A 21,079-nucleotide genomic window follows, 5' to 3' on the forward strand; every position below is an offset into this window, starting at 1 on the left:
TTCCAACTCAACCAAAATATCTTCAAATTTAAAAAAAATATATACATATAATAATATACAATTTTCACTTTTATATTATCTCAATTATTTCAAATAATTTAAATTTGAATTCCTTATATAAATCAATTTAGTTTTGACTCAACCTTTCTTACATTTTTTTATTATATTAAAAAATATAATAAAAATGCTTGCAATAACTCCCGAACTTGACTAAAAACAGATATATTATTCACTAGCATCATTATAACTTAATATTAATCCAGGGTAGAATAGAGATATCCTCGTAAGAGACGGTAGAATTTTAAAAGTTGGAACATTAAAATTACACTTCTCTCTTATAAGAAGCCCATTTTCTCGCAAGCCCGAAACATAGAAGCGGGATCGCAAATCTTAAACTAGGTTAAAGATGGAGATCTCAAGACGAAGGAAAAATGGCGCTACATTGGAGGATCTGCGAGAAAACTGTATTTCATCCGTCCTTTCCTTCACAACTGCGAAGGATGTGTGCAGGCTGGCCGCTGTCTGTCGGTGTTGGGGATCTGCTGCGGATGCAGATTTAGTTTGGGAGAAGATGATCATTCAACGCTTTGGCGAAAAGATTTCCAAGGGCTTCTCTTCTCTTTCTTTTCCTTTCAAGAAACACCTCTACATCTGTCTTGTCAAAGATAATGAGACCAAGGTAGGGAGAATCTGCCGCTTCTTCTTCTATTTACCAGGCTTTATTATTCGATTCTAAAAAATGTTGAATAGTTATAGGTATAGCTCAAAAAAAACGTTTTTTCTTTGTTTTAAGATTGGACGGCAGTTTAAGAAAAGTATTTTCTTATTTATCATGTAGTAATTGTTACATAATGCAGACTATTTGGTTGGACGAATTTACTGGGAAGATTGGGTGTATGACACCTCCAAGAGATTTATGCATACATTGGGCTGATTACTATTCATATTTCAAATGGGAGAGGCGGAATGATTCAAGGTTAGTATATAAGCAGTCATATAATAAATTGATTTTTTATATTTTGATGTTGATTCTGGGTTTTTATAATTTGCACTCTTGAATAAGAAAAGGTTGACATACTTTTTTCAAGGTCAAAGCATTTGCTCTGAGGTGGCATTTTGTGAGGATTCATAACTTGCTTTGATTAGAGGGTTAAGAGTTATTGGTTGTGATTGTTGCAAGAGGTTTCATCACCATCTGCGAGTAGATCATTTGTATAACCCGTGTAAAGTCAATCGGCAAACAGCCATTTTAGGGATTTCACCATTCGTTAGGAGAGTGCCACTGCTGAATTCACTGGTTGGGTCATTTCTTATAGTCTGCGGGCGAAAGACTGTAAAAATCTTCGATTGGGCTTGTATTTTGTCCTTTGGTGATTGGCTCAAGGAGGCGCTTTGCTTAAATTAGATATGTTGGTGGTTGGACGATATCTGCATAGAAGAAAGTTTTTTTTTCTTATTTGTACGATCTGGTTGAGGATTGTCATTTTGTGTGTGACAGTGCTTCCATTAATTTTCACTGTTGGCCTTTCACATCTGTGGTTTGTGGAAGGGCTATGTCGTTTCTCTGGCTGAGGCGATGTCTTGAGTTTGCAATTCTGTTGGCATTTTGTGACCTAAACCGTGGTAAGATTGTTCGTGGTCTTCCGTCATGGGGGGAGGGGCAATTTTTTTAATCAGAGCTTGACCTAATTGCTAATGGAGGGCTGGCCATTTTTTATCACCTTTGAATTCTAAGCGGCATTTTTCTTCAAATGGTCCTAACATGGGCATCTGTTGTCTGTTTTTGGGAAATGAGATATTGTTGAAAATGTAATTTTAGGCATTATTCATTGGTGTAGGTATTTTCTTTAGCTTTTTTGTCCTTTTGGAACAATTTTGAGAATCTTTTGTAAGCACTTTCTTTTGTAGACACATAGAGATCTAGTATCATATACATGTTTTTTTAATGATTTCGCATAAAATGTTGTGCCATATTCTTCTACTAACATTATATTATAAAGTGCCATGGAGGGTGTGTTGAGCCTTTGTTTTTGTCAATCACAACTTTGTCAAGGTGAGCGTCCCTCTACAAAAACTATAGAATCTTCGAGATTCTTCCCTCATGTGTGTTTAGTCTTGGTGCACACACTTTTTTCAATCATAGGTACTATAATTTGGTCACTTCAGATGTTGTATTTTATCTTTCATGCATTGCTTGTTGACACACAATTTCAGTGATCTTGTCAATCTTCTCCCTAGTCAACATTATGGGGGTATTATACTATTCCTGCTAATGCTTCCTTTGTTTCTCTTTGAGTGAGTTAGGATACCCTTGCATTCCTATTTTGTTGTGGAGGCAAACTTCTAAGTTGATCAAGGTTCTTTCGACTATTGGACATATATTTTCAACATGAATTGGTTGAGTAGTGATGATGAGATCACTCATGTAACTTCATTTGTTGAGTATTGTTGTTGGGATCACTCATGCAGATTCATGTGCCATCTGTATTTTTGATTGACATATGTTATTGTAGTTATTTCCATCTGATCATTGTTCGAGTAGTGTCATATGGGGCACTTATGCAGATTGTTGTCTTCTTGATCCTAATAATCATCTTGTTTCACATGAGGTTCCTTGATTATAGAACCATATTAGTCTTCTTTCAAAAGTGTCTACATCTTTGTGCTTCAATGATGTTCTTCAAGTTCTTGTTTTGGGACATCAAATTTTTGGAGGTTTCTTAATCCTTCAAGTTCTCTCTTTTGGAGAGGAGTTTTTCTCTCATGGGGCTTTTCTCCTTCTCTATTTCTAAGAGATTTACATTTTATTGCATTTTAGTTGTACATGTGTACCTAATATGGCAATGTGGTCAAAACCCATATTGCATGTACTATCCCCTAAGTGCACATAAGAGGCGTGTCAGAGTAGATACATTTGCTTAAGCAAAACTTAGGTAACCCACTATATTTATCATTTCCGAAGTGCATTGACATTTGTTATTAGGTAGTTGGGAGTGGTTATACTTGTTAGGGTTTCAAGCAGATCCGAAGCAAAAAATGAACTAACAATTATATGCAGATTTAAATACAAAAGATAAAGAAATAAAACAGGACACAGATAACACAGAGATTTAACGTGGTTCACCCAAAATGGGTTACGTCCACCATACACAGTCGTCCAATCTTTCTTATTATCTAGCAAAAATAGTACATCAACCTTACAATGCCTTAAGCATCCCAGCTGCTTATAACATGCATTTTTAGGGCAACAAACAAAGTCGGCCTTTTTTAGGGTTTTATTAAAATGTCGGTTTTCATCAACAAAAACAGCAAAAAAAAATTTCTCGGGGGCTGCCGCCCCCGAACCCCTACTTTTCTCGGGAGCTGCCGCCCCCAAACCCCTGCTCGGGGCCCAGCCCGGCCCCGGACCCCAGCGAGGATACGTGCTGAGTGTACAGTACTTTGCTGATCAGTCGCCACATTTCAACAATGTCCCACTTGGAGACTGATCAGGCTCCACACTGAACAATACTTACACTCATTTGTGGGACACATGTCCTTATCACATTTTCACCTACCTATCAACTTTGCCTTTACAAGAAAGGCTTATGTACATTATTCCTCATCTCAATAAATTTTCTTCTTTGGCAAAAGATTATTTGTTGGGATTGCTTCTCTCGTGCGTGAAGTTGTGCTTCTAGATTGAGATATTGGGACACGGTGGAAACCCTAACATCTATAATACCTAACCCGGTTAGCTAATAAATAGATATACAACAAGAGGAATGCCATTTCCTAAGTATAAACTTACAAATTGTGTACAACATGAAATGCATGTACCAACAAGTTTCCTTAAGTGCAAATTAGGAAAAAATATGCAAGAGTTGCAATTATTGAATGAAAATACAATATGAGAAGCATTATGGGTCTTGAAAACAATACCATTTTAGGTACCTGTGTATAACTACAATGGAATAAAATACAAATGTCTCACAACTAAAGAAAATGAGTGAAACCCTTCGGAAGAAAACTCCCCTTCAAAAGAGAGAACAAACAAATGTTGATAAAGAAAAAAAGAAAGGATGTATGACTCCTTAAGAATCATTGATAAGAATGAGATAATTTGTGGTTTCTTCTCTCTATTTTTGGTGAATGTCAATAGTTTGGATTCTAGCACAGGCTCTTAGGTGCATCAACACCAACAAGTAGTATAAGTATGCCCTACTTTGCCAAAAAATATAGAAAAGCATTGAGGAATCTTCATAGATATTTTTTTGTGCCCAACATCTATATCTAGAGGATAAGGAAATTTGGGCCTGAAGCAATTGACTATTTTTTCACAAACAAACAAATTTTAGAATATTCTATTCATTTATTATAATCTATCTATATTAGGCATAAAAATATCCGAATGAGTTGGCTATAAAAATTAGGATCTTTATGCTTCAAAATTTAAAGGGTAGGCTAGACAGTTGAACTTGTTGATGTAAATAAATATTCATTATGGATACTATTACACTTTACTTAAGCTAACTAAGGATAATGAATCTCTTCGTAGTTTGGATTTGAGACACTTAGGGAAGTGTGCACATAGGGATAGAGCTTGTAGGAGAAATTCCACCTTTTGTGGTCTTATTTTGCTGTTACACTCCACATTCGGTGGGTCATCCACCTCTTGTGGAATATTATCTTATTTCTCCTACCTACCCCTAGTATTTCTTACCTACCCTTGTTTCTCATTGAGCCACATGTCATGATTGTGTGCTCGTACATCCATATGGCCTTGCCTATATAAGAAGGCCTATATTCATTGTATTGTTGAATCCAGTTGATCATTTTCATATTGATGAGTATACAGTTTGTTCTTGTCATTCTTTTGTCTCTATTTTAATACTTTTCATTGTGCCCTTGATCTTGACAAAATCTCACAGAACCAAACAAGTAAGTTGGAGGGGACATCCTTCATAGGGTCAAAATTAGGAGTCCATCTAAAGTAATTCTAGGGAAATCCTCTAGATTGTAAAAAGAAAAGAGGAAACATTCATTCAGCATTGATGTTACCTAAGCACTACTAGAGAGATTCCAACTCCATAGCATGATCTTATAACCAAGTCTACATAGGGGTGATTATTACAAGAGCTCCTAGATAGAGACTTAAAAAGTTGAGCTACATGATATTCAAAAATAGAGTCAAGAATATTAACTTTGTTATGTTATTCCAACACCTTCTCACTAGAGACTTTTGGAGCACCCATATGGCTAACATCAATAGGTAAAGGGGTAACAACCTCCTCCACCAAGTCAGACCCAAATATACGATTTTCTAGCATGGCCTCAAGTGATTCTATACTAACATTCCTAGAATCATTTTCCAAAACATGGGAAGAATATATTGTCAAATCATAATTCTTAGCACTCTAACTCTTCACATCATTCTCTGAAAGCATGGACATACGAAGAGGACAAAATACACTATCATCAACAATATTAGAGATAGGTCGTTGTCCTACCAAAGTAAAGAGATAGGGTTTTGTCAAATCTATAGAGATGAAGTCTACTTTAGAGGCCCTATCACCTAGAGAGAGTGAGAGAAAAAAAATTGTCAACCCAAAAAACTTGGCATCATTCAAGACCACCTCTTCAAAAAAATTAGCTTTCTTAAGAGACTATTTTGAGCTTACATTAAGATATATAAATGAAGCCTATAATATTCATCCAAAATATATCCAATACCTTCACCACCTTCAAAACAAGAGAAACCAAAAGTAGACAAAGTAGAAGGAAGATCTTCTTTCTCATTCAAAAGAAATACATTATTCTCTTTCACACAAACTAGAGACCCAAGAACCAAATTTGGGTTAGCTTGAACCCATACCCCCAATAGCTAATTGTCCTCCTCACACAAATGATTTTCCCAATGAATTGTAAGTTCACCTTCATAGTCTCCACCACAAACTTAGTAGAGCCCCCTCTGTAATCGAACTCTATAATAGGGAGAGACACAAAGATATCTCCAATAGTAGAATATTTGGGAACCACCATATAGGAGTCTTAACCCTTTATAAATGTAATTGGTGTTCCAAACCACAATAGTGAGAAAGATTGGCATCACTACATCTTTTTACACTACCCACATTGAAATACATACATCCAATCTTGTCAAACATAGAGGGACAAGGGGGCTCCCCTCTAGAAGTGAAATCTCATACCTAATAACTAGAGAACAAGAAGAGAAGCTCACATGTGCTTTAGTAGCTAGAGAAGGGCTACCAAAAATAGGACCATGATTGATGCCATTTCTATCACCATCACCTATTTTGTTCTCATCACAATTGTATCTTAGGGTTTCAATTCCTTCCTTTACCTTTTATTGCTCCTACAAATTTTTCCTTGCCATTTTTTGAAGAAGTTGATATTAATGTTGATTTCTTAATATTTAATATCATAAAATATACAAATTAATGTCTTATAATAAAATATGATTCTTTATATCTTTCTATTTTTATGAATTAAGTCTATTATATTACTCTCAAAGAAAGAGTATAATATATATATTCATAGAAGAAAGTGGGTCAAATAAATCAAATTCAAAAGTGCAAATATGGTCAATTGTAAACTCACAAATCAGAAGAGGCAGAAGGAAGTTGCTAAGTAGAAAAACTATACTAGTAGGTGGTGGTGGGGGTCATATAAATGTAGGTTTTTACATACATTAGCAATGTCTATGCCATAAAGAATTGGATCTCAAACAATAATTAGATATGTTTAATTTTATTCATTTGAAAGAAATTATCATAAATAAGAGAAATGCTAAGCACAACACAAGAGAACCTTCTATAATTAATCCATATAGAAGCCTTTTTATCAAGATTGTAAGAGGGGGTAAGAGGATTGATATTAGACATCCAAAAGTGATCCTTGGATCTTCTTAAAGTGGTTTTAGAAGAATATGGTTTAGTGTTATTACCTCCCTAAATATTTTGATTATATCAATGCCAATATCCATAGGAAGTAGAGTGGCCCTTGTTGTAAACAAGAGCCAATGAGACTTTCACAATTGTATGTGGGGCACCCTAGTGATATGAAACTACTTGTAGATTTTGTTGGCAACAATGCAATAAACTAAGAGGGGGGTGAATCAGTTTGCACCACAAATTCAAAACCTTACTGCAACTTAAGCCACCACTCAGATCTGATAATGAACAGTTAAAGCATGAAAGAAAACCACATCAATAACACTTATAACACTAATATTTTTTACCTAGAAAACCCGGTTAAGTGAAAAAACATGGAGGGAACCTACCCACAATGAGATAACACCCTATTAGGAGTAAGTGAAATATTACAATGGGGAATGCACATGCATTTAGGCACACTGCGTAAAGCTCACTGCTCAAAATAAGTAACCCACAATGACTACAACCTTTAGGGAAGGTTCGCTACCTTACAAGAAGTCACACTGACTTGTAGAAACATTTGGATTACATCTGAAGAATCATGAACTGATAAAGTAGCATCTCAAAATGCTTGAGTATAATTCCAGTTAAGCACACTATCTGATCTTCTCTGCAACATACTTCTTACAAACTCACATAGCTATCAAATGATTAGATCAATATTCAAATATACAAAAACCTTTCACAATGATCAGATCAAATACCTCTCACAATCATTACAATGCTTATTTCTACATATAATCAACACATGAAACATGGGTCAGCTCAAAACACGCTATATTTTAAAAATATAATCACATACACAATAATAATGCATGCGGACCAAAACAATATATGCTAAGACATAGTCTCGACCTAAACAACCACCGCAAATATGAAATGCATCCAATAATCATGCCTCGATTGTTGATTTAACACTTTCAGATTAATGTAAACTCAGAAAATCAGAATTTAATTACTTAACTAAATTGATTAAATGAATAGGTTATAGTTTTCTAGATTCAAGCATAACCAAGAAAAGAGAAAAGTAAGTACAAGACACAATTACCCTGGGAAAACCTCCTAGGAGGAAAAACCCAGCCAGAAAAGATCCTCAGATCTGATTATGGATTGAATGCATATGAAGGTTACAACACTTATCTCAAGTACTTGAAGGTGTTTGTACTTTTAACTGATAATGTCTTTCACAAGACTACACCTTTAACCCTTCCAACATCAATCAGGTCCAAACCCTAGGTTGGTAATGTATGAAGTCTGCTCTTGATTTACTGCAACTTCAGTTTGCTCTCCTTCAACACCAGTTCGCTCTTCACATGAATGAATTTCGCACTTTCATTGTCAGAAGTAGTTCATTGATATAACTGAGGTATTTCGCTGTGATGGCAGATCTAATATTCCTCCTTTAAGTCGCAATGGCAGACATATATTTATTCCTTCTTAACTCACAATGGCAGACATATATTTCGCATGAAATAAGGATGATCAAGTGTGTGTTATTGAGGTGAGAAGTGTCTTTATTTATATGATGCATTGACCATGTATGTCGGCTTGTGTTCATGTCGGCTTATCCTTTAAATTTATTTCTTTTCCTTTAATCCGAAGTGCATTCTATATGGGGTTGGACCTTTGCATGAGACGTGGAGTGGCGTGGGTTCTTTAAGGTGTGTTGTGAGGTATAGGGCCCAGCCCTACACACTAAAGGGAGGGACCAAACCCTTAGGAAGATTCCAATGTTGCCTAGGGCAATTGGAATCTACCATCCCTAATTATAATCAACACTCCCTCTTAATAAGGGAGAAAGATAATCTTACAACCAGGTTACAAGATTAGGGCCCAGCCCTAAGTAATACATACAATGTTTAAATTGTAATCCAAACTTAGTTGTCAACTTCAAATATTCCTGAGAGAGGATCACAACAAGTATCCCATAGTATCCATCTTGTATTGCATGTGGAGGGTGACTTAAACCTTTAACATGCACACTTGCAAGTCATGAATACATACACAATTATTCATGCACATCATGGAGTCTTTCCATGCCATCGATCATGCATATCCATCATTCATTGCCTTAACCTCAGTCTTCTCCCAAAAAAAGAATGTAAAATCATAATCTTCCATCTTGCACCCAAGCATAGAGTGGAGATACATAATCATTGCTCTCCATAAGCATAAAATGAAGACATAGTCCTCCATCTTGCACACAAGCATAGAATGGAATCTAATAAACATATTTCTCCATCTTGCACACAAGAAAGAAATGGAATAGACATAATCAAAATACTATAGTCTTCCATCTTGCACACATGCATACAATGGAACTACATAATATAATCTTCTAGCTCGCACACAAGCATAGACTGGATCCACCTTACATTGCCCGCAGAGGGTGGAGAGGATCTTTTCTACCATCTTACATTGCCCACAGAGGATGGTTAACAATTACTCTTCTCCCTGAGAAGATTACAACACCATCTTACATTGCCTGCAGAGGATGGTTAACAATTACTCTTCTCCCTGAGAAGATTACAACACCATCTTACATTGCCCGTAGAGGATGGTTAAAAATTACTCTTCTCCCTAAGAAGATTACAATACCACCTTACATTGCCCACAGAGGGTGGTTGATACAACACAATGTATCACTGAGGTTGAGACTCCCTCTCAACCAAGGCGGTGTTCTCCACAACTTCAAGTCTATCTTTTGAAGTACTCAAGCTTCAAGAGACTTGGTGAGAACATCTGCAACATAGGATTGACTTAATGCAACTGAGGACTATCCCTGTAGGTCCAAAAGATCCCAGCAGGTGAATGCTTGAAGTGTTTTCCTTGTTGGTAACACTTCTTGACCAATCTGAACCTAAGTAGTTTCAGCCCATAACCAACTATGTGTCGCAAGTATCTTAGGATGTGCTTGGCTGCAACAAGATGAACATGTTTGGGCAAGCTCATGAACTAGCTAAGAGCATTCACGGCAAGGCATATGTCTGGTCTAGTGTTAACTAGATACATCAGTGATTCAATCAATTGCCTATACTCTGATGGATCTACAAAATCAAAATTAGCTACAGAAACACTTAATTTCTTTAAGTTAGATTCCATAGGAGTAGACATAGGTTTACAATCCACCATTCTAACTCTTTTCAAAATATCAATAGTAAATTTCGTTAGACCTTTGCCATACTGCTAGACCTAGGAAATAATGCATTAAACCTAAGTCCTTCATTTCAAATTCTGACGCTAGTTCTTTCTTACATCTAATGATAAGTTCATCTTTACCAGAAGAAATAAATCATCCACATATTGAACTATAATTAGCATTTCATCATTGGATAACTTGAAGTAGATGTTAGAGTCAGCATCAATTTTACAAAATCCTAAATTTAACAAGTATTTATCAATTATTTCATACCAAGCACGAGAGGCCTGTTTGAGGCCATACAGAGCTTTCTTCAATCTGCACACATGAGTTACTCTATCCTGAATCACATAACCCTTAAGATATACCAAAATAGTTGGAACTCCCTCTCAGCAGCAACTGTGTTCAATCACAGCTTCCAAGGCACTCGAACTTCCTTCGAGTGTATGCCCATCCCAATAATTTCTCTTGAAGAATTAGTATGCCCTATTTCAGAGGCACTCCAAGCCACTGAAAGATCCAATCAATTTCTTGCACTTAAGGATAGGAAATCATACATTTAAGCATCAAGTCAGTTCAATGAAATTAAAGATGCTTGACCCAAGAAAAGAATTCCATGCTAATACTCATAAGAAAAGTAATCAACCAACATAAGTTAGAGTATACCAAACTCAGAAGGAGGCGCTCCCTCTTAACTTCTACACAATCAATCTTTTATGTTAATCTCAAGTATCCTGTCCATCTATCTTTCGATCAATAAGGTGGACCCATAGCACAATTGTTGAGATAAGATGAGGATAACTTCCATCAAGAGATTACACAACAAGATTGCCAATCAAATGTCATTAAAAAAAAATGAAAATCCTAAGAGATCAATTGCGAAATCTTTCAAAGAGAAATCACAATAGAACCACAGATTTGTAGAAATAGTTTCAGCCAATGAATAGCAACATTATGCAACGTTAGTAATATAAGATATAAATTCAATCTTTTGGAACAGACGACGGAGTAAGCACAATAAAAAAAACATCACAAATCATCCAACCATGCCCCATCAACCTCTTATAGGAGAAGTGATGAATCTACATTTATCAGAACTCAAGATTCCATTAAGGTCCATAGTTGACCATTATCTTTACAAAACCAAGCAAGAAAGATCTGCCCTAAAACATTAAGGAATCTTTAATATACTTCTAAAACAACAAGGAGCCACACATAACTTCTTTATAAAACATTTATAGTAGATCTCATTCTTCACATCAATGGTCAGATTTGAAGGTTTGAGAACATCTCAAGGCTATGTTCTGAAACACATGAATACTAGAACAATTTATAACATTGGTGTAACAATAAATGAAAGTAATAGTTCACTCAAATCATAGAAAATACCAAAGACTGAATGCATCCATAATATCCATTAGTTCATCTATTTGCAGTTCAGTCTAGAGGAAGTAATTAGAAGTAAATCAAAATGAGTGAGCATTGATAACATTGATCTAACAACAACATCATTCTGCAAAATGATATTAATAAAATATTAGTTATACTCTTTGTTAGCCACCAAGCACAATTTATACTTGATCAAAGCCAAATAGATCTTAAGGTAGTTTATAATAGTAGAAGAATCCCATACGTCAAAAGCACATGAAGAAGATCTATATTATACGAACTACAAGGCTGTCTAGCATTAACCCTTGCATACTACGAACATGATTGCAAATCATCTTTCAACTAAACTTTTCTATCAGGAACACTTATTAGTAAAGTTACGCATAGGCCAAAAAATATTAAGTCAAAGTGATCTCGATCTGTTCATTAAGAGTTCATCTCCACAATTAATAGAACATAAAATTCCTACACCTCAGTCGGTATACTTCTATCAATGATGCCAAGGCAAACAATTAGCTCCTCATGACTGAACACATCTCCATAAGTCATTCATGTCAAGTAGAATTCAAGTCAATAAAAAAAAAAATGTCATGAATGAAGATCATTAAAAAAAAAACATAACTCAACCAAGCATAACTACTCACTTAGAATGCACATAAGTATTCATGACAAGAATACTTAGAAATTTTAGATCAAAAGTCAATAATAGAACCAATCCATATTATTTAACATAATAACAATATCTAAATTACATATGCAAAGAACATAACAAGTATTTAGATCATAGTTATATAGATGGCAACTGTGGATGTGATGAGTCCAAGACATTTCTGATTCCAATCAAAAATATTAACGAAGAGTCGATCTATAATGCCTTGCAATACTCAAACAGAAATTTAGAATACCTTCTAAGTTCTAACAAAAGGAGTATGCAAATCTAAATAATGTTCTATGTTAGATAAGTCTACCCACTAAGGCAATTAGAATCATAAAATCAATACAACCTAGAACTAGGTCAGCCAAACAATAATACTTCAATCTCTTGCAATCAAGAATGCAATGACTCAAAAAATACTTAGCTTCAATGACGCCGAAGAGTCAGATCTTCAAGCATACTAGAACAAGATGTGACCATGCAAAACCTTTGATCACAAAACCTTTTCAATCTTTCCTCAATCCTGGAACCTGTCATCAATTTTACGATAGCAAGAGAGTGCAAGATCTAGCCTACAGGATGCTAGATCTGATTACGGTTAGTACAACTTGGCTCTGATACCATGTTGATTTAACACTTTCAGATTAATGTAAACTTAGAAAATCAGAATTTAATTACTTAACTAAATTGATTAAATGAATAGGTTATAGTTTTCCAGATTTAAGCTTAACCAAGAAAAGAGAAAAGTAAGTACAAGACACAACTACCCTGGGAAAACCTCCTAGGAGGAAAAACCCAGCCAGAAAAGATGCTCATATCTGATTATGGATTGAATGCATATGAAGGTTACAACACTTATCTCAAGTACTTGAAGGTGTTTGTACTTCAAACTGATAATGTCTTTCACAAGACTGCACCTTTAACCCTTCGAACATCAATCAGGTCCAAACCCTAGGTTGGTAATGTATGAAGTCTGCTCTTGATTTACTGCAACTTCAGTTTGCTCTCCTTCAACACCAGTTTGCTCTTCACATGAATGAATTTCGCACTTTCATTGTCAGAAGTAGTTCGCTGATATAACTGAGGTATTTTGCTGTGATGGCAGATCTAATATTCCTCCTTTAAGTCACAATGGCAGACATATATTTATTCCTTCTTAACTCGCAATGGCAGACATATATTTCGCATGAAATAAGGATGATCAAGTGTGTGTTATTGAGGTGAGAAGTGTCTTTATTTATATGATGCATTGACCATGTATGTCGGCTTGTGTTCATGTTGGCTTATCCTTTAAATTTATTTCTTTTCCTTTAATCCGAAGTGCATTCTATATGGGGTTGGACCTTTGCATGAGTCATGGAGTGGAGTGGGTTCTTTAAGGTGTGCCGTGAGGTATAGGGTCCAGCCCTACACGCTAAAGGGAGGGACCAAACCCTTAGGCGGATTCCAATGTTGCCTAGGGCAATTGGAATCCACCATCCCTAATTATAATCAACATCGATCATCTGCAACATGCTACAACACCAAAAAAAGTGCATAATATGAAGAACATCACTAGATTAAGAAAGTATTCAATAACGTGCATAAGGATCAATATGGACCACCAATATGCATAACACATGATCTAGAAACATCCACAAGAAACATGAATTGCACCGCAACAACTGCAACATTTTGCATGACAAGAATCAACATCATCTCACAACTGGAGCTAAAGAACATACACAAAACTAACTGTCAAACTAAAAGATTTACTTGCGGATATCCAAATCATGAACCACTCGAACTAAGGAAACATATTAACGTCTATAATACATCCTAGACATTTGCAACCAAAGATATTACAATTCCAAATCATAGAATACGGATTTATCAAAACTGCAACACTGAAACAACTAAATAACCAACCACAATACCAGATCAAACAACTCGATCAAATCGTCATGCGAACCCCTGAAACTTATGCTGAATCAACTAGAGATACTTATCTTAACACCCATTAAACTACATTAGCTCATCTACAATAAACAAGCTCAACCAACTCAACCAATCTAACTGCAATACAACGTCACGTATTGACTTCATATATATTGACATCAATGAAAATATATCAGCCAATATCAAACAATCTCCCCCTTTGGCATTGATGGCAACATACAAAATGTGAAAAATAATCAATGCAAAGAAAGAGTCAACTGAATCAACAAAATCCCCCTTTGACCAACAACTCAAATTTCAAATTCCAGATCAACTGCATCTCACCCCAAAATGCTTCAGGATTTTTCACATGCTTCTTTCTCCCTCTTTGACATTAATGACAAAGGTAAAAAGATCAGAATTCTCTCCCTTTGAATAATTATGCAAATCAGACTCACTCAACCACAACTCATCAATCTGGATCACAAGATATCTCTATGAAGCTCACCAGACTGATGCAAATCCATGCATCTTAGTTCTCATCAGGAGGTGCAGTCACCCCTAGCTTCTCCTAGAGATACTTAAAAGTATCTTTAGGCAAAGCCTTCATGAAAATATCTATAATTTGTTCAATTGTAGATAGATACTCCAATCTAACTTCTTCCTCATTCACCTTCTCTCTCAAGAAATTATACTTGATAGATATATGCTTTGTTTTACAATGCAGTACCAAATTCTTAGAGATATTGATAGCACTTGAATTGTCATAGTATATACAAATAGGCTTATCATAAATAACTCTATATCCTTTAACATTTGTTTCATCCAAACTACCCGAGTATAATTTCTAGAAGCAACAATGTATTCAACCTCTATAGTAGATAAAGAAATTAAATTTTTCTTCTTACTTTCTCATGACACCAACTTCTTTCCCAAAAAGAATGCACAACCAGTAGTACTCTTTCTATCATCACATCACTTGCCCAATCAACATTTTTAAAATCACTCAAAGAAAATTCATAATCCTTAAGATACCACAAACCAAAATCTACTATTCCTTTCAAACATCTGAATATCCTTTCAACTACAGTAACATGAGATTCCTTAGGATCACCTTGAAATCTAGCAAAAAGACCCACAACATTCATAATATCAGGTCTAGTTTATGTCAAATACAACAATCCACCAATGATAGATCTATATATAGTCTTATTAGCTTTTGGTGAATCATCTTGTTTTGTCAGCTTACATCCAGTCAACATAGGTGTATCAACAGGCTTTGAATCATCAAGACCAAATTTCTTCAGCAATTCCTTCACATACTTTCTCTAAGATATGAAAATATCTTTATCCCACTGAGTAATTTTCAATCCCTGAAATAATTTCATCTCACCAATCATAGACATCTTAAATTCATTCTGCATACCTTTACCAAATTTCTTACACAAACTACCATTTCCTCCAAAGATAATGTCATCAATAAATACTTCAACAATCAAAATGTTATCCTAATCAATCTTGAAATACAAATTACTATCAACAGTACCTCTATTGAATTTAAGCTTCATCAAATACTTATCCAATCTGGAATACCAGGCTTTAGGGGCTTGTTTCAGTCCATACAATGATTTCTTCAATCTACAAACCATATCCTTTTCATCTGTCAACTGAAATCCATCTGGTTGTTCAATGTAGACTTCTTTTAAAATTCTATTTAGAAAGGCACATTGGATATCCATCTGATAAACTTTAAAATATTTATGAGCCTGGCATATGCAAGAAATATTCTGATAGCTTCAATTCTAGCACCTTGAGAAAAAGTCTCCTCATAATCAATTCCTTCTTCCTAAGAACATCCCTTACACACAAGTCTAGCTTTGTTTTCTGACAACTTCACCTTGATCATTCATTTTTTTTGAAAAACCCATTTAGTACCAATCACATTTCTACCCTTAGGTCTAGGAACAAGTTCCCACGTATCATTCTTTTCAATCTGATTAAGTTCTTGTTCCATAGCTTTAATCCAATTCTCATCTTTACATGCTTCATCAACATTTTTAGGCTCAATCTTAGAAGTCAAACAAATTTCTTTTGCAATCATTTTCCTAGTCATCATTTCTTTATTCTTGTCACCAATAATCTGATTCTCTAAATGATTTAATCTCACATACTTTGGTGTCTTAGGATTAGCTTTATTTTTAGGTTCTTGAACATTTGCAACTTCTCCTTGATTCTTAGTCTTTTTCGGATCAATCTGAATTTGATTCAGGTTTTGCATTTGCTTCCCTTTATCTGCACAAACATCCTCATCATTTGAATCATATATACAAGGTCTCACCTATCTCATATCTCCTTCATCAACCTTCACATTAGCACTTTCAACAATTTTTCTCAATATCTTGTTAAAAGACTTGTAGAATTTACTTCTAGTGGAATAACCAAGACAAATCTCTTCATCACATCTAGCATCATATTTTCCAAGGTCTTCATCTCTTTTAGTGTAACGTTTACTTCTAAATTTTTTGAAATACCTAACAGTAGGGACATTACCAAACCATAACTCATAACGGGTCTTACCAGTATCATCTTTGATATTTACTCGGTTCAAAGCGTCTACTATAGTACTCAGAGCTTCTCTCCGATAAAGTTGTGGCACATTTCCTTCAATCATCATGGTTCTAGCAGCTTCTTGAACTGTTGTTATATTCTTCCTCTCCACAACTCCATTTTTTTGTGGTGTTCTAGTAGCAGATAACTGTCTCATAACTCCATTCTCTTCATAATATGAATTAAACTCACCAGAAGTGAATTCTCCACCTCTGTTAGATCTCAAACATTTTAGTTTCAGACCATAGCTTTGAAAATCTAAAACTTCTCCAACACTTCAGACTTCTCCCTTAGAAAGGTAACCCACATCATTCTTGAATAGTCATCAATCAACAATGTGAAATACCTATCACCCTGTAAGATTCTCACTCTAGAAGGACCACACAAATTAGTATGCACAAGATCCCATAATCCATTAGAATATACCATTTTCTTTTATGTGTTACTCTTGTTTGCTTCCGTAATTGACATTACTTACATACTAGATTAGAGGGCTTTATCAACTTAGGTAGATCTGTCACTGCTTGAGTGGAACTAATATTAACCATGCAATCAAAATTCACATGACGCATCCTTCTATACCATAAGAAACTTCCATCAATATGAGAAATCAAACAACTTTTACAACCAACATTCAAGTGAAAGATATTACCTTTAGTCTTAGTACCTGATGCAAACTAAGTTTTGGATTTACTCAAGATATTACACTTCCCATTCTTGACTTGCAAATGATATCCCTTATCAACCATCTAACCAACACTCAAAATATTATGCTTTCAACCTTCAATATATAGAGCATCATCAATGTTATGCTTACCATCAAGAGAAATAGAACCTCTAACATGGATCACACAAGCTTTGTTAACTCCAAATCTTACCACACCACCATCATATTTTTACATACTCACAAACTTACTCTTATCATTTTTCATATGATGAGAGAAACCATTATCAATAACCCATTCATCTTTCACTTCAACTTTCACAGCTAGGTCTTTCTCCTCATTAGTGCAGCCTATAAAATCTGTACTAATTGGATCATCTTCCTTGATAGGAATAACCACAAATTCATCTCTAGAATTTCCTTTGTCAGATTCATCATCTATAACACCTTCATCAACAACATAATAACACTTCTTCAAATAGTTAGACTTATAAGGATTAAATGGCTTCTTAGGATTCCTATCTCTTTCTGGACACCTTGATGAGAAATGTCCTATCTTATTACATGAAAAGAATTTAAGAGGTAACTTTCCTTCATACTTACCGACACCTTTAGGAAATCTACTAGCAATAAGTGCTTGAATCTCTTCAAGCTCCTTCTCTTCATTTTCTATTTCTCTCATCTCTTTCTCATATATGGATACCCTTTTAGAAGTTTCTCCCCGATCATATCTCTGCTTCCCAGATACAGTAGCTTTAAATGCAGACTTGATCTTAAGAAGAGAGTCACCAAACTCACTCAACTCAAAAGCAACAAGTTTACCAACCAACATCTATAGCAGTAGCCTTATGTTTGTAAGCAGGCGGCAAGGATCTCAACACTTTAGAAACAATATCAAATTCTTCAAGGACTCCACTGGCACATCTGCTTCTGCATATAAGGTCATTAACTTTCTGCATAAAAGTAGTAATATTCTCATCTTCACTCATCTTTAGGTTCTCATACTTTCCTTTCAAGCTCTATAACTTAGCAGCTTTCACATGACTGTCTCCTTCATGCAAGGTCTCCAATTTTACCCAAATCTCATGACCGTTCTCAAGATCCATCACATTAGTCATTTCAGAATCTGTCAAGGCACTCAACAATGATTCCTTAGCTCTAATATTACATTTAGCTTCCTTAATCTCATCTAGAGTAGTGGGACCATTCTAAGGAACATTTTACACATTCTTAGTGATCTTCCAATACTCTTCTCCAATGCATATAAAATGAACTTGCATCTGGCTTTTCGAGAGAATGTAGTTTGTTCCATCAAATCTCAAACTATCCTTCTTAAAAGTAATAGTTGTCATCCTGGATCTCCTCAAGCGGTCAAGATTCTTTTGGAGGATCTAGCTCTAATACCAATTGTTGGCAACAATGTAGCAAACTTAGAGGGGGGGTTAATCAGTTTGCACTAGAAATTCAAAACATTACTGCAACTTAAACCATAAATTAGATCTAATACTAAAACAACACCACATCAATAACACACATAACACAAATATTTTAGACATGAAAAACCCAATTAAGGGAAAAACCATGGTGGGAACCTACTAACAATGAGATAATACCCTATTAGGAGTAAGTGAAATATTACAACGGGGAATGCAAATGTATTCACACACATTGACTAGAGCTCAATGCTCAAAATAAGTAGCCCAAAAAGACTACAACCTTTAGGGAAGGTTCACTATCTTACAAGAAGTCAGACTGACTTTAGAAACATTCAGATTACATCCAGAGAATCATGAACTTATAAAGTAGCACCTCAACATGCTTGATTATAGTTCTAGTTAAGCACACTATCTGGTCTGCTATGCAGCATACTTCTCACAAACTTGCACAAATCTTGAATGATTAGATCAATATTCGCACATACAAAAACCTTTCACAATGGTCAAATCAGATACTCTCACAATGATTACAATTCTTATTTATACACATCATCAACACATGAAACATACATCAGTTCACCACATGCTACATATTAAGAATATAACCACATACACCATAATAATGCATGCACACAAAAACAATGTTGGCTAAGACATAGTCTGGACCGAAACAACCATCACAAATATGAAATGCATCCAATAATCATGCCTTGATCATCCACAACATGCTACAATACCGAAAACATTGCATGACATGAAGAACAACACTAGATTAAGAAAGTCTTCAATAACATACACAAGGATCAATGCAGACCATCAATATGTGTAGCACATGATCTAGAAACATCCACATGAACCATGAATTACACCGCAAGAACTACAACATATCGCATTACAAGAATCTAATCATCTCACAATAAAAGCTCAAGAACATACACAGAACTAACTATCAAATTGAAAGATTCACTTGTGAAATTCTAAATCATGAACCATTCAAACCGAGGACACATATTAACATCCTGAATACATCCCACAAATCTGCAACCAAAGATATTACAATTCTGGAGCATAGCATATAGATTTATCAAAATTGCAATACTGAAACAAATGAATAACCAATCACAATACCTAATCACACAACTTGATCAAAGCATCATGTAGACCTCTGAAACTTATACTAAATCAACTAGAGATACTTATCTCTAAACCCATTAAACCTCATTGGCTTGTCTCCAATAAACAAGATCAACCAACTCAACCAATTTGACTGCAATACAACATCACATATTGACTTCATATATGTTGACATCAATGACAACAAATCAACCAATATCCAATAGATGTGTCACCTCAAGTGTAGCTTTATTTTCATGTATAGAAATTTGCATAAGAATGTTGCAACAAGTCATAACGTTATTAAAAGCTAGGAAGTGAATGTAAATAAAAAAATGTAACATATATGAAAATTTCTCTCTTTTAAATGCTAAAAATAATTTTCATCCAAAAATAATGCCAAATTTGAGAGAATTTAGTAGGGGTTCTACACCTATTGCCTAGTAATATCATATGCTAAGAAAAAGGCTCAAGCTTAAAATGCCTAACAAAGTCTTGAATCTCATTCCAAACTTCCTAAGCTTTAGGATAAAACTATGAAAGGTGATTGAGACTCTATTATTTCCAATATATTGGGAAATGAGGTCCGAAATATTCAAGATGAATTAATCTTATTCTAATGCGAAGGTTCTATTAAGGAATACATTGGGTATAATGGGTAAGCCTATGTTCAAAAATAGCTAACCAAAAGTTTTGAAAATTGCATTGTTTCATCCATGATTTGAGATTTATAACCCTATTTGTATGAAATATATTTAGGGGAACTAAACTAATATATATCTAGTGTGTTAAAGAATCCTAATTGGAAATAATATATTTCATTTTTGCCTCAACTAAAAATTAAAATTCTTGGTAGCCTTAAAAAAGATATTAGGTAGGGTCTTCATTCCCATATCATAAAATTTCAAATTATGAACGCATAGTGTCGTGGCAAGTAGGTAATATTGGCAATAAATAATAAGAAACCATCAAATAGGTTGTTGGTTGATATACAATCCCTTGTGAAACTCATTTCTATCCCATAAGAGCCATGATTTCATGGCTTCCTTGGATTTCCAGATATTTTTAATAGAAAAAATACCATGCATCTAAATAAATTACTTAATAATAAGAAGAGTATGAAAAGTGAGACCCTTCCAAGCTATTTTCCCATTATAAACTATGGTAGAGATGTAATGGTGAATCAAGACATTACAAGATTCATTTTCTTCAAGAATTTTTATG

At 34.8% G+C, this 21,079-nt stretch overlaps 1 protein-coding gene across 1 annotated transcript; it reads left to right on the forward strand.

Moving 5' to 3' along the window:
* Positions 1-406: 406 nt before the first annotated feature.
* LOC131875074 (F-box protein PP2-B3-like) lies at positions 407-1,673 on the forward strand. Its single transcript, XM_059219093.1, has 3 exons — positions 407-679; positions 858-976; positions 1,499-1,673. The coding sequence occupies exons 1-3, from the start codon at positions 407-409 to the stop codon at positions 1,671-1,673; spliced, it is 567 nt and encodes a 188-aa protein (XP_059075076.1).
* The last annotated feature ends 19,406 nt before the right edge of the window (positions 1,674-21,079 follow it).

Source organism: Cryptomeria japonica, chromosome 4, assembly GCF_030272615.1.
Source record: "Cryptomeria japonica chromosome 4, Sugi_1.0, whole genome shotgun sequence".
Lineage (NCBI taxonomy): Eukaryota > Viridiplantae > Streptophyta > Pinopsida > Cupressales > Cupressaceae > Cryptomeria > Cryptomeria japonica.